Source organism: Xiphias gladius, chromosome 20 (genome assembly GCF_016859285.1).
Source record: "Xiphias gladius isolate SHS-SW01 ecotype Sanya breed wild chromosome 20, ASM1685928v1, whole genome shotgun sequence".
Classification (NCBI taxonomy): Eukaryota; Metazoa; Chordata; class Actinopteri; order Istiophoriformes; family Xiphiidae; genus Xiphias; species Xiphias gladius.
The window spans coordinates 20,914,320-20,928,320 of NC_053419.1; the positions used below are offsets into that span (position 1 = coordinate 20,914,320).

A 14,001-nucleotide genomic window follows, 5' to 3' on the forward strand; every position below is an offset into this window, starting at 1 on the left:
GAAGGACATCGTTCAAAAGTGCATCATAGATAAATTTGATGAATCCAATGGGATTACGTCATTATCTGCAAACAGCAGACATATGACCCAAATGTCATCAAACTGGACGCCTGTAATGCATCATGGTATCATTTCAGGGCCATTTAAAGAAAAATTAAAACATATTTTCCCAGTGTGCCTCTCACTATGAATGATGGGGTCCACAGGATCCGGCCATCTCCTGCCAGAGCTGGAGCAGTTTTGGTGATTTCTTACGAGAGATTCTGCATCTCTTGTGCTGTTTTGTCAGTGCTTCTCTCACTGTTTTGAGCAAAGGCAATTCCACGCACGTCTGTGCGGCCGTGAGGATTTAGTAACACTCAAATCAAAACGTGTGATGACAGTTGTGGGGTTGTTTGCTTATGGTGCCATCAAGTCTGATCAAACCACAGCCCGAAAGTCCAGAAGGAGCAGGTAGGCAGAGTTTTTCGGGGTTAAACGTTTAATACATAAAACTAAGGATATATGTTTTTCTCTTTGGTCAGAAACCAAATTTTCAGCTGCTTTAAGCAAAAGCTGCCCATCCAATTTGTTGCAGGTAAATCGCTCAACAACTCTTGGCATAGCTGACGTGTATCTCTGCGTTCATCACCACAGTGTTCTCAGCCAGTCACTGCGGTCCATGCACGAATGGCAGAAAACACGGACTGTGGTTAGAGATTTCAAGTTTCTACGGCCACACTTAGCCTCTGGAAATAAGGAAGAATACATCAGCTGACAAGCTTGTTGCTCACTGGGTTTATTTTGTGTGTCCTCCCCTAATGAAACATTCGATGAAGGCGAATGTGTAAAGTCAGCAGAGGGCTATCCCCCTCGGCACTGTGAAAATTCAGTCAGCGGGGATTTGTTATTTAAGTTGATAGGTAGGTAGTTGGAATCAAGACCGTAACAGCACACGGTACATACAAGTTATAACCAGTTTCCAATAACAACGGATCTCTAATAACTGAGAAAACTAGGACAGAGAAGAACAACCCACTGTAAATGGTTAAGTATACGGTTCCAGTCTGCCTCTGGATAGACAAATGGGAGTCTGGCTCACGTGGGCATAGATACATTCCTGTCTCTGGACAATTACAGATAGACAGCTCTTCTATTGTGACTGCAGCCTTGTTTGCTTCCATTCAGAGAGACCACAGGCTGATGTTTTATGGCTCTGGACAGCTTAGTTTTCCATGTGAGGTGTATACAGGGGACTTTCACCTCCCTGATTAAAACGTTGACCTTTTCACAGTCGTCGAAAGGTTGTGTTTTCATTGGGTGCAGCGTTGAATGGATGCTTTACCCTTTACTAATTGGTCTATGTAAAAACAAGATGAATAAACAAACATGAACCTGACCTAGGTCCATTGTCTTGATTGTGTTATTAAAGCAAGATGAGTGTGATGTCTTTGTTTTTAATTTGAGAAATTGGATTTGATAGAGATTGGGTTTTTCTTCTATCGATTTTAACATAACCTAATTTGTTGTTACAGTATAGCAGGTTTGTGCTTGCTGTTTAGACAGTACCTTACGAGGCATACTTTGAAAGAAAAAAAAAATTAAGTTCTGTTAAATTAGTCGTAAATAACAGGCTGTAAAGTTTATCGTAAGATCAAATTCAAATGTTGAAACATGTTGAGACAAACGTATTCTTCGGCCGAAAGCATGCCTCTAAATTTGCTCGTTTGATAACAGGAAAGTACAACCCCAGGCCCTACAAATGTTGTGGTTAAGAGCATCAAGTGCTTTTCCTCTAGAAAAAGTCCATATCATAGGTTCTAAGACTATCACAGTCCAATTTTCATGTTGGATTAAAAAAGTTCTTTCACCCTGTAATAAGTTTAATACAATTGCACTAGTTTTTTTTAAATCCCCCTGAGGAATTGAGAGCATTTATTTCTCTGTGTAGGGATTGTGATATGACAAAATAGAGGTTTAGTGTTTTAAAACTGAGAGTTCCTTGTTTACGTGTTGAGTCTGACGTGATGAACATAGACGACCCTGGCCGAGATACATTTATATAGAAGGTCCAGTAAGAAATGCAGCAGAACTGTGGCACTGCGTGCGTGGCCATTTTTGATCTGTTCCTTTTATAATTCACATCATCATTCATGCAGGAGAGGTGTGCTTGAAACAGGGTCATATCCACACGTTTGGGAACACAGTGGTCTGACCTTGCAAATACCTGTGATGAATGGGGGGAGGGGGGGGACCTTCACTGCCCTACCCATATCTCCTGATACCCAACTTTCTAAAAGTGTTGACTAGTGTCTGACGAGAGATTTCCTTCATGCCGGGATGTGATGGGCTCCAGTGAGGAAAACATTTGCCGGTAAGGAAGGAAGAACCACAGTTTTCCCTCCTTATCCTGTTTGGTCTCCCTTCAGTTCTTTTGGTTTTACTGCAATGATCACAGTGTAACTGTGAAGATAACTGTGGCAGAGTAAATATTTTTTTTAATCTACTTACAGTATGTGTTTGTACTGTGTTTTATTTTGTAGAGGTCTACTTGCCTAGGTCCAAAACTAAGCCCTATTTTTTTTTCTTTGTTTTGCACACTGCAAATGCAAATTGAAAGCATGTTTTTCAATGTTTTAAAATATGTTTCACAAGATTTCATTGCATTTTTCTAATATGTTTCATCACCGGCAGAGAGGTGAAAAAGAGGACAGCACACTGATGGCTAAAATCAGCGGGGGCATTGTGAACTCCAGTAAAGCAAGAAATTTAAAAAGAACCACAGTTAAATGCCAAAATTGTTCCCATGTAGTGTATGAATACTTATCTGCCATCAAGCCGTGAAACCAGTTGATGACGGTACAGCGAGGGCCAATGAGGTTTTTCCCCCATAAGAATATCTTTATCATCGGACAACAATAAAGGTAGACACGATATCCACTGTCGGGGATGGGAGTGTAATAAACGAAAAGCAGTGAGCCTGCCTACATGTCTGGAAGAGACATTCAGAGGTGTGAAACAAAAACACTATTTTGGAAAATGTTCAACCAGTGATGTGAAGTGAACATATTTTGTGGTAAATGGGATTGTAACCAAATTTACAACACAGACAAGATATCTACAGTGTGTGATCATAGAATTGTGTTTTATAGATGACTGTCAAATTTGTTTTTAATATACAGGGGGTTCAAGAACTTCCACTACTGCAGCTTTAAACCGTTTGTTTATGTTTTGGGGGCCTTTCATGCCTTTATTTGAGAGTTACAGTAGGAAGATGACAGGAAATGAGAGAGAGAGAGAGAGAGGGAGGGAGAGGGGTGGAGAACAAAATGCAAGAAAGGTCCCCTGCTGGGCTCAAACCAGGGGCAATGCAGTTCACGATCACGTCGTAAATCCCCAGGCCACCAGGTCACCCTTGAACGGTCTGTTTGTAATGCAAGACATTGCTTTTTTACAACCTATTATTATTCAGTATTTACAAAACACACCATAATGCAATGTGGATGTCACACTGCAGAAAAATGCCAGTCTGACAAAAAACTATCCTGGTTCCAGATCTCTGGATTACCACCCAAATAGGGCGCTGATGGGGTGTTTTATTTGTATTTTTTGTATTTGTATTTTAAAAATCTACAAAGTACAACATGGGTTGCGCTGCTCTTATTTGAATCCCAGTCTGACTTTGTCACCTCCATGTACTTTACGTTATTCTCAGACTGTCGTTGTTTCTGGAAATGCACTTTCTAATAGACCCGCATGCCTCTGAAACCACAACAGTGTTGGAAACCTTGTCATTTTACAGTTCGGGTTTTGCTAGTAGCAGGGCGGTAGATTTATAAACCAGCGCTTTCCAGTTTATCACAGCTCAACATGTGATGAAAGGAGATACCAGCTTTAAGCCGTACGAACTTGAGATATTCCCATTGTGCGTTGAGCACAGTCCACTTATCTTCCCTTCCTTTACCGTGTCAGGATTGTTAATCCTCTTCTGTCTCCTGAAGTGTTTACTTGAACAGGAAATGGAAATATACACGTGGATAGAAGTTGACAACACTTCTGCGAACGATTTTTCAATTCGTGGCGTGCCGGTGCTACAATATGATCTGCTAATTCAGAGGCCGAGTCTGTTTGTGCTATGTTTTAATCTCCGTCTGGCTGTGGTGCACTGGGGTTTTAGGCTAAAAGAGGGTGGATGAAAGTGGATGAACGGTAGAAGCAGAATTTGGTGCCATCTAGCTGCCCGCTCTGGGAACTGAAAGCGGAGATATCGTTCATCTCTGCAAAGAATATTCTTACTCAGCTCTCCTGTTTATAGAAACGTGTCGGTGCATCCATTTACTTACCGTCATGAGACTTAGACGGTGTGCTGGCGCTGCGGTTATGTAATGTTAGGATTGTCAGTGATCTCTTAATGGGCTTTCCCCTCTCCGGTCCAATTTAACCCTTTGACATCCTGCCCGGTCGTGCAGGGTCAGGGGCTTCAGCTTTACACTACTAACAAAAGCAGAAAGCTGGGATTATCTTATGCTACTGGTACGTCATATGTCCTGTACTGTTTCCCTGTTTACTCCCTCTTATTGTGGGTAAGGAGCTGTGGACTTTGGCACTATGTAGTTTGGATTTACAGTGATATGGCAGAGCTTGTCGACAGCCGCACGGTGGCGGAAGGTGTGTTCAGATCCCGTAGAAATACATCACTACAAGTGAACACCACCGCATTCAAAAATTCAACTACAGCATCATTATCAGCAAAATTCACTTAAAGTACTCAAAAGTAAAAGTGCCCTAAAAATGACCCCTCTGACTGATCTGTAACTTTATCTCACATCATGTTGATATCATCTTGTTAACACCGACGCATCAATGTGTAAAAATAGCCTTTCACTGTTTTAGCTCATTTTAACTACCTCGTGTACAGTTAAGTATTTTCGTCCGGTGGTTCCCAACTTTGGGGTCTGGCCCCAGAGGGTCGCAAGATAAATCCGGGGCATTGTTTGAGGATTAATGGGAGAGGAAGGAAGAAAAAAAATAAATTTGTATGAATCTTTTCATCTTTTTTTATGTGTGAAATAACGGATATTTTCGCCACTGATTCAACCTTAAGAGGTTATTTAAATTAAAACCGTCTGAGAAGATCAGGGGGGAAACACCAAAAACGTGACAAGGGGACCCACTAGGCTGTGTTGTTTGTACTCAATTATAGTGTTTGACTAGACGTGCCTGGTACCTTTGTGCTTTGGTCAGTATTTTTCTCCTGTGATTTCTTCCTGTTGTCCCCCCGCAGGAAAGTACCTTCTGCTCCCCACCAACCCCCAGCAGACACAGACAGCATGGCACCCGTCATCTGAGATCTCCAACCTGGTCCGCATGTGTTCCCTGAATATCGGAAAGTCGGACCCCTCCCTCACCTCCAGCCTGGTGAGTACTCCCTACGTCATGACCGACCCCCCCCCCCAAAAAAAAAAAAAAACCCCCACGATATTCTGTGTCCTGACCCAGAATGCTCCCATTACCTCTGCCTTTGGGCAGAGTTTGGTCAAAACAAGAGCTGCTCTGCGTGAATGTCACTGAACCAATTATGTCAGGTAACAGGCGACTTTTCTTAAAAGATAATTTGCATATAACCAAAATAGCTGAATATTCAATACTCCATTGTAATCTAAGCTTATTTCTTCGGAGGGTAGGTCTGAACTTTTCCCTGTAATAGATGGCCGGAGGTAAAGGCGGTTGTCACAGTTCAGCCCTGAAAACACAATAACACAATTCAGACATCAGTGTGAAATAAACATAATATACCCGCAACAGTATGGTCAACAATCTCTGCGTAGATCCTACTGAAAATAGATCATGTACTGCAAGAATGTTTAAATTCATGTACGAATGAACCTTAATTTTAGATTTTGTTTGATTGGGAAAAATGCATATAGTGATGCACTTGAGTGTAATTGCAAACTGATAAAGGGAGTGAAATAGGCATTAAAGGAATAGATGGACAAACAACCAACCCAAAAAATAAAACAGCCAAGGTTTGCAGCTTGCCACAGTGGAAAGGCTAAACTAGAAGTCGATTTACACATTATGCATTTAGACATAATCTGTGATACAGAAGCACAATTTTGCAACAAGACTTTACACACAGGTCTGCAAACTTCATCCGTTAGGCTGCTGCTTCTGTGCAGGTCTGAGTAGTTTTCTGTATTAGTAGATTAAATGTAGATAAACTAGCTATAATCAAGCACTTCCATTGTTAGTTAGTGTATAAACTTGAGTATCATCAAGTTTATCAAACAATTTAACTATATCAAATAGAAAACATTAGCTCAAAAACAACATTCCACATACACTGCATTTTTGTACTTACGTAAAATTATAATTTGAAAAAAGTAATTTTCGTTACATAAGTAACGTTATCGCATACGAACATTTTCAGGAAAGCATGCAACATAATTGTAACTCTGTCTGTGTCCATACACAGATTAAGATTTAAAAAAAAAAAAAAAACACTTTACAATTTGGTTTTACTGATTTTCATTTTTGGTTTTGTGTATTGTGACTGACCTCGCAATGGCCTGCATGTTTCTGTGGTTCTTATCTGTCACTGCTGCAGGTTTGTAAAGCACTTTGTTTGCAAGGCTTTATAAAATACGTTTATTTGCTTTATAATTACATTTATTTAATCAAGCTCTTACATTTGTCAAGGATAGTTAAATACCTCAAGGAAAACATTTATGATTATTGCATGCATGTTCAAGGAATGCATGCATTTTAAGAATAAATGCTTAAAAATGTAAACTCCAGTCACAGAAGGAAAAAAAGAACAAAACAGAAAAATGCCTTGAAAAATAAAAAGACATTTTGAAGAGCCCCAAGTGCATGACCTTCAGAGGGGATGCACCGTGTTCTTTCAGATGACACTGTGATAGAGCTGCTCTGTCGTAGGAGGAGTGAGATGAAATCAAAAGCAGGGGCCAGTCCGATGCTGCACATCTATGAGTCACTCTCAGTGTGTGCGTGCTATCGGTTAGAGAAAAGGTTAATGTAATAAAACCCCACTGAAGCTTCTGTTTGTGTGTGTGTGTGTGTGTGTGTGTGTGTGTGTGTGTGCATTTAGAGTAACTGAGAGTATATTTTGGTTTACTGGCACTTACACCATCAGTGATCTGGGTGGGTCGACCTAGAAAAAGGCACCGTAACCTGAGCCAGAAGAGGTCTAACTGTCTCAGATGGCTCCTGACATCATGGTTACCTTGTCCACACTAATGACATAATGCAGCTACTGTGATCCCGCCGACTGATTTTGAGATGGGGGGCAGATATTAGCCGTATAGTTATTTAGCTTGAAATACTCCACATTATTGACCTAAATAATAACTGAAGTCATTCCAGGTGATTTTGATCATTTCATTTTTGCATCCAGCTACTGGTTTGTGTTTTTAAGAACAAAATATCTCAACTCGTTCCCTACACTGGGGGGCACTGGTGCTTTTTCAGTATCTGTAACTTAAATACATGTGTCCTTGTGTTTGTAAAAGCCACAAATCCCTCTGGTCATTGTGTCCTGCAGAGCGAATGAATGCGTGAGCTCCTGTAACATAATTGTCCTCCATTCAATTAGTCATCCAATCGAGGTGCTGATTCAATTTAAGTTTTGCAACTTGATGACCCAAATGATCTGTAACATCTTCGACTTTGCCAGAATTTTAAGATACTGTGTTTAACAGTATTGTGTTTTACTGATACCTGTAAATATTTCTTTTGCTTGCCAGCCATCGCAACACGGCAGCACACTTTAGCAGGAGGGATAGAGAGTCTCCGTCGGTTTCTCCACCTCCCCAGGAATGAATAAACTCAGAGTGTGATAAAAACTTAATTCTGTCCGTCTGGAGGGATTTGCACGCATCTGCTAAGGTGTATAATCAGGTCACATTGGCAATACGGGGTCTACGATATAAAAGTGCACGTGTGGTACTCTGAGCCCAGATTCAGTCACAAGTTAATGGGAGGGACTCTGAACTCGCCGCTCAGGTGGTCATGGGGACGCAGGAGCATAACAGTCTTTTCCATCCATTCCATTCAGTCACCAAGTGGGACCACAGGGACATGGTTGAAATTCGGGCTTGTCACTAAGAAGGGCATTGGGGTGCAGTGCCCCCAGTGCACCGCGTGCCCCCTCCGCCATGTGCCATGCTGCAACCCTCCACCTCCAGAATGAGATTTCATGTAAAAAAAAAAAGGGGGAAAAAGTAAAAATGCAGCCTGATTAACAATTGGTGCATCCACTGCGATGTGAGAAACGTCTTTCCATAACTTAATCTCTGAATTAAACAGTATTTATCTCCAACAATATTGTTAAAATAAAATGGAACTTTTTTTTTTCTGATTTCTAACTGGTCATTTTTATTCTTTAATTGTACCTCTCTAAAATCTACCTACACTTTGTAGCTCCGCAGTCTTTTGTACGTCCACTGTATCTTAGTGGATCAGCTTCACGTGTCTGTAGTCTGCAACGCAAATGTTATCTCATGCCTATTGTTATTCTCAACTGCTGTCTTGATAGTGTCTTGTGTAGACAGAAGCTGAATGGATGAATGGCTGCAGTCTTAACAGAAACATTATCTTTCGGAGTTGCCTGCGCTGACACCTCAGGGGTTCGTCTACATCCACTGCATTAGCCGGCCCCTCGGAACAAGCTCAAAAAAGATGGTGAATTGGTCGACCTTGGGAAAGGAGCGAAAGACACAAAGACCTCAGCTTCCAGCCACTGAATAGAAAGCGCTGCCATTCTTTGTTTTACTCTTGGATATCTTAATTCTCATGTAGAAAATTGTGGTAATTGTTGGTCCATGTGGGGGGAATTATTCTGCGATACGAAATAGGATCCCAACAGCATCTTCTGTTGTGCTTAAAAATAACAAGGATGATGGCATGTCAGTTAGACAGAGTGGCATTTTTCATTTGTAATGATGGTAGTATTGCTGGGGAGCACACCAGTCTGTGGCGTTGCTGACAATGAATGAATGAATGAATGGAGGGCTGCCAGCACACAGACTGTGTTGCCGTATCTAGCGCGCTGAGCTTGAGATAGTTGTCAGTTCTAACCGCAGTCACATTTGACAGATAAGTCCATGTCTGAAGAGATTTAATTGGCTGTTTGATCTGGTTCTTTTAATTTTGAAATGGGCTGTTTTGAAATGTGATGTTGGAAATGTGGGTTTTGGGTCAGGCAGTATAACTATTTTTGTTTTTTGGGGTTTTTTTTTTTTTGTTTTGTTGCTTTTTCTCTCCAAGAAACACTAGAAAAGCGACAATATTTCAAAAAGATGAATTGGAAGTGCTTCCAGGAAAATGCAGAGCTTAATTTGAGATTGTGTTCTTCATCCTGTAAAAGAGCAAAATTCCCTTTACATTGCGTCTCGGTTCTCCAGAGTTACTAAAGAAGCCAAAGGGTCTGCGTATGTAAAATCTCTGTAGTGCTTCTCAAAGCTGTGGAGCTGGCAGTCAGATATTTTGTATTTGAAACCAGAACGAGACGAGAGCTGCATTCGCTCCCTTGACCATGAGCATAGCTGACCTCACGGCGGCTTTGTTGAGAGTTGATTAAATTTCCACAAGACTCTCACTGCTCTTGTTATTCCACCGATGTGACATTAGCTTTGCAAAAAAAAACCGCTGTTGATGGTTGTGTGATAAAGACACAAAAAAAATAACTCTCATTCACAGTTTCATCTGTAATATGAGCACTTACCATCTGTGTATTAAGGTGGTGTTAAAGTTTGTTTTTAACATACTGTTGTGGGATAACATATTTCTTCAGTTTGTCCAGTTTAGGGCTGCAACCAGTGATAGTTTTTATTAGTCCTTACATCGAGAGGACGGAACCTGCGACTGTGCCTATTCATTTTCATTTAATTGGACTAATCAGACAATCATCTCATTTTTTCAGCTCTAGTTCAGTGTTAACTCCTGTGACACCCTAAATTTTGAATGAGGTATAAAACTGCATCCCTTTTACAAGCATTTACATAAATTCAAGATAATTCATTAGACTGGACATCTGTTGAAATTGTTAAGTGGTCATATTCTCCAGAATGAAAAATACACACAATAGGAATGGGACTTTATTTATCCCTCGGATTCCAACTCATCCACACCTTCACTGCAGGTTTAAGACCTCTCTGGTTCTGGGGGCCATGCTTTGCCCGCCTTTGCCTCACAGGACTCCTGTTATTGCTTTCTGCCTCTTTTCCTCCTCTATGCTCTTCCATCACGCCCCTGGGTGTGCATGGCTCTTTGAGTAGCGTGGCACCTCTCTCTTGACTGTGATGCTCCTTGGCAGAAAATCAATAATTCACTTCTGGTGTGATATGGAGATAAGACTGTCATAATCCTGATGTTGTGCCTTTGTGGACTCTCATTCTCCCTCATAATTGAAGTCAGCGATGTCCTCTGCTGATATCGTTCTTGTTGGAGCAGTTTGTTGTTGCAAAGGAATGAACCGGGGTTTATGCGAACAAACACAAGGTGCAGTGGTGTCTGGTCATAAAAACCATAAAGTTCTTAACAACTACCATAGATTTTGCAGTCAGCACTGAACAAGCTGTCTTTAATATGAGCCTACCTCTAATGGAACAATACCATTATCCAGCTGAGTAGCCACCTGCCCACAAAGACAAGAGAGTGGAAATAAGTCACCCGGATGCACCTTATTGATCTGTTGGTCCCTGCATGGCTACATGACGTGAGCTCCAGTTTGATTGTGTAGAGTAGTGTTCTTAAATTTGATCCATAATTTGACAATCTAACATGTTATTGTTTTGTGTGTGTGTGCATGTGTGTGTGTTTTAATTATTTTATCAGCAGATCTTTGCAAGGTTTGTGATGTGGAAAAGAGAAATTAATCTTACCTTCCTTCTACCTAACAAGTGTGTGTATTGCTGTTATTGGAAACCAATTAAAGAGACACACACAGAATGCACAGACCTACAAACTAGAGAGAAAAAAGATTAAAGGAATCAGACCTCCAAATAAATTAACAGTGAACAGCTTCCCTGCTGGAAGTGTTAGTATAATTGTTTGTTGGCATGTCAGCAACATTCAGGAATAGCAATAATTACCTCACTGCATAAAACATTCAGCGTTGTGTTCATGAGGTGCTTTCAAATCTGTATTTGTGTCCATATGCCCCGTTATCTTCCACAGAAAAGCTTTGGAGATATATTGGCCTTACACATCCCAAAATTACTCTAAACATGTGGGTGTGATGTATATGAAACCGTCACTCTTGATAAAGTAGTTTCCGTTTAGACATTCAACCACTGTCACCCGCTCTGTTTGAGATACATTCTGCTCTGTTCTGAGATTCAGATGTGACAGTGTTACGCACAATTTAACTTTGTGTTTCTTTGAAACTGAGGAAACTGATGGGAGAGAGAGCCTGTTGGGATTTTCCAAGTGGACATAAGCTGACATCACTTCTGTCTCCATGAATGCACACATTTACATGGCTATTTCAATTTATTCAAAATTGCAAACCCAGCGAGGAAGTGAGAGTGATGCATTGCAGCCATTGGTTCTTCTTGGTTACTATCTTTGCTCTTGTTGTCAAGGTTAAAGTCTAGCTTCATCCATTGGGAGGTTGGCTCTGCACGGTTTTTATCATGCTTGGATATTCTCAGTCCTTTAGCTTTGGACAGATGGATTCTTTACGCTGCTTTGTGTGGAGGGAATTGACTCTTTCCTTCCTTGCCACTCTCTTCGCAGGCCGTGCACCTCCTCTGCCTGCCTTACATCTGCAGGTTGCCTCTTGGTCTGATAAGCTCCGGCAGAGCAGAGGCTGTAGGTCACTCGATCAGCACTCACTGCATGCTTTCAGAGCCGGCTCTCCCTTTTTACTCCAGAGGCAGAGGAAACAACCTTAGCTGCCCACCTGCAAGGAGGAAATGAGTCACAGACAACCCCTGGACTTTTCCCAGAGGCTGGTCTGTGGCCGTGCCCCAAGGCCACTGGCACAAACCCTCTGCCTTCGTGGCTGCCTTGAAACCCGCTTAAGGGCAGCATTTTTGTGTGAAGTTTTTTCTAAACACTGCCCAATACCTACGCTATTATTATTATTATTATTATTATTATTATTATTATTATTTATGTATCATTTGGTCTACAAAATGCGAGAAAATAGTGATAACAAAACAACAAATTGACCCAAAGACATTCAATTTACGATGATACCATATAAAACAGAGGGGAAAAAAAAATCCCATTTTAGAAACTTGAGCCAGTAAATATTTGGTATTTTCCCTAGATAAATGACCATTATTCGATTAGCCGATTTGTTGACGACCCGCTTTCTGTGGATTTACGGAGCGATTAAATCATTTGTCGTTTCAGTACAAAGACATTGGCTGTAGTGCTTGTCATAGACAGTAGAGAAAAAGAGACTCTCTGCACTGAATAAGACAAATGACTCCCTCCTTCTCATCTTCATTATGAGTCCAATTTGGAATTATCCTAATTGTTCCATTAAGCAGCCACAGACGGAGCATCGACTCGAGAATAGTCAGTTGAACATAACAGGATTCTTTGATTCCCTCGGGTAATCTGGAGGGCATTGTGGGAGCTGAAAAAGTCGACTACTGTAATCCTTGTCCCCCTGAGGTTTTGAGGAGTTTGCGGACCTGGGCTTTCTGGACTTGGCTTCTTATCAGCACAGGAGCACAAATGACTGTCGCCCCAGCCACCGCAGCACGTCGGCTTCCTGTTGTACAGGTTTCAGACTGGGGGAAAAGTTGATGTAGCGGTCACCTGTCTGACAATCCCGTGCAACCCCCTCCGCCGGCCGTAGTCGTGGGTAGCCGTCATCCCAGGCCGTGCTCTCTAAGAAAAATCATTTGAGCTTGGCTGGAGATGAGGGGAATGGAAGGGGCCCACTTAATATTCACAGAGCGGTACCACAGTGAATGGAAATGAGTGAGAGAGGGTGAAAAAAGAGAAGAGGGGCAAAGAAAAACACAGACTGAAACAGAATGCAAAATTGCACCATAGAACTGTCGGCATTGCGTTGGAAGCTACTTATTTTCCAAATGCTAATAATTCAGGAGGGTGTGGGGACGTTGAATTAGAGTGTGAAAGTCTGTGGTCAGTCCGTGTGGAGCTTTAAGAGACAGACGCAGCGTGTCAAATTGGTGGAAATTGAAACAGGATATGCAGTTGTACACATAACCGGTTGCGCAGGGATGTGCGATTGATTTCGGCATGATAATGATGCAGAATTGGGTTGTTTGTAATTAAGGAAGCGTTTCCTATGTACAAATTGGCCTGCAACAGTTTGTGTGACGTTCTCACAGCAGGTTCGAAAGGTCTTGAGCCATTTTTTACTGAAGCAGCACGCCTGGCTATTATTTCCTTCCTCTTCCCTATACAATGCCCTGTCTTTCCCCCTCTTTCTTACAATCAGTGTGAGCTGTAGCCTTCACGTTTCTGCCACCCGCGTAACCTTCAGGTGTGTGTTTCTGCAGTCTTCACGTGACGCATGGACGGCAATAAGACCATGAGATCTGTTAGCCCGCCTGCCGCAGACAGGATGCCAGATTCATTGTTGGGTTTGAGGCAGAACAATGCTGGGAAGGATATCCTCTCATTTTCATGGTCACCTAGGGTGCCCAAAAAGCGTGGCGGCACAGAGAAATTAGTCTTGGGGCTCCCACTTGTCTCCGGTAACCCCCCCACACACACACACCCCACACCAACCCGCTCACCCCCACCCGTTGCTACGCTAAATTAGAACTGCCTATCCTCTCCCCGGTTCTCTGTCTGTCTCTCTCTCTCTCTCCTTCTCTCCCTCTCTCCCCCTCCCTCTCCCCCTTTCTCGCTCCATCTCTCCTTCACTCCTGAAGTTACAGAGGAGAGGAACAAGAGGAGGTGTCAGCTGACTGCCCCCCTCCAATCAGATAAGTTCTGATGGAAGTGTTTAGCAGCTGCTAAGATCAGATTTAGCCTGAGGGAGGGAGGCAGGGAGCGGGAGGCTGG

General features: G+C 42.1%; 1 protein-coding gene across 3 annotated transcripts in view; it reads left to right on the forward strand.

Moving 5' to 3' along the window:
* mast4 (microtubule associated serine/threonine kinase family member 4) overlaps window positions 1-14,001 on the forward strand; it is a 96,265-nt gene that overhangs the window by 19,327 nt on the left and 62,937 nt on the right. For all 3 annotated transcript variants that reach the window (XM_040156945.1, XM_040156946.1, XM_040156947.1), the window contains one exon: window positions 5,264-5,397. In XM_040156945.1, the coding sequence (XP_040012879.1) occupies window positions 5,264-5,397 (134 nt within the window). The remainder of the gene's footprint in view (window positions 1-5,263; window positions 5,398-14,001) is intronic.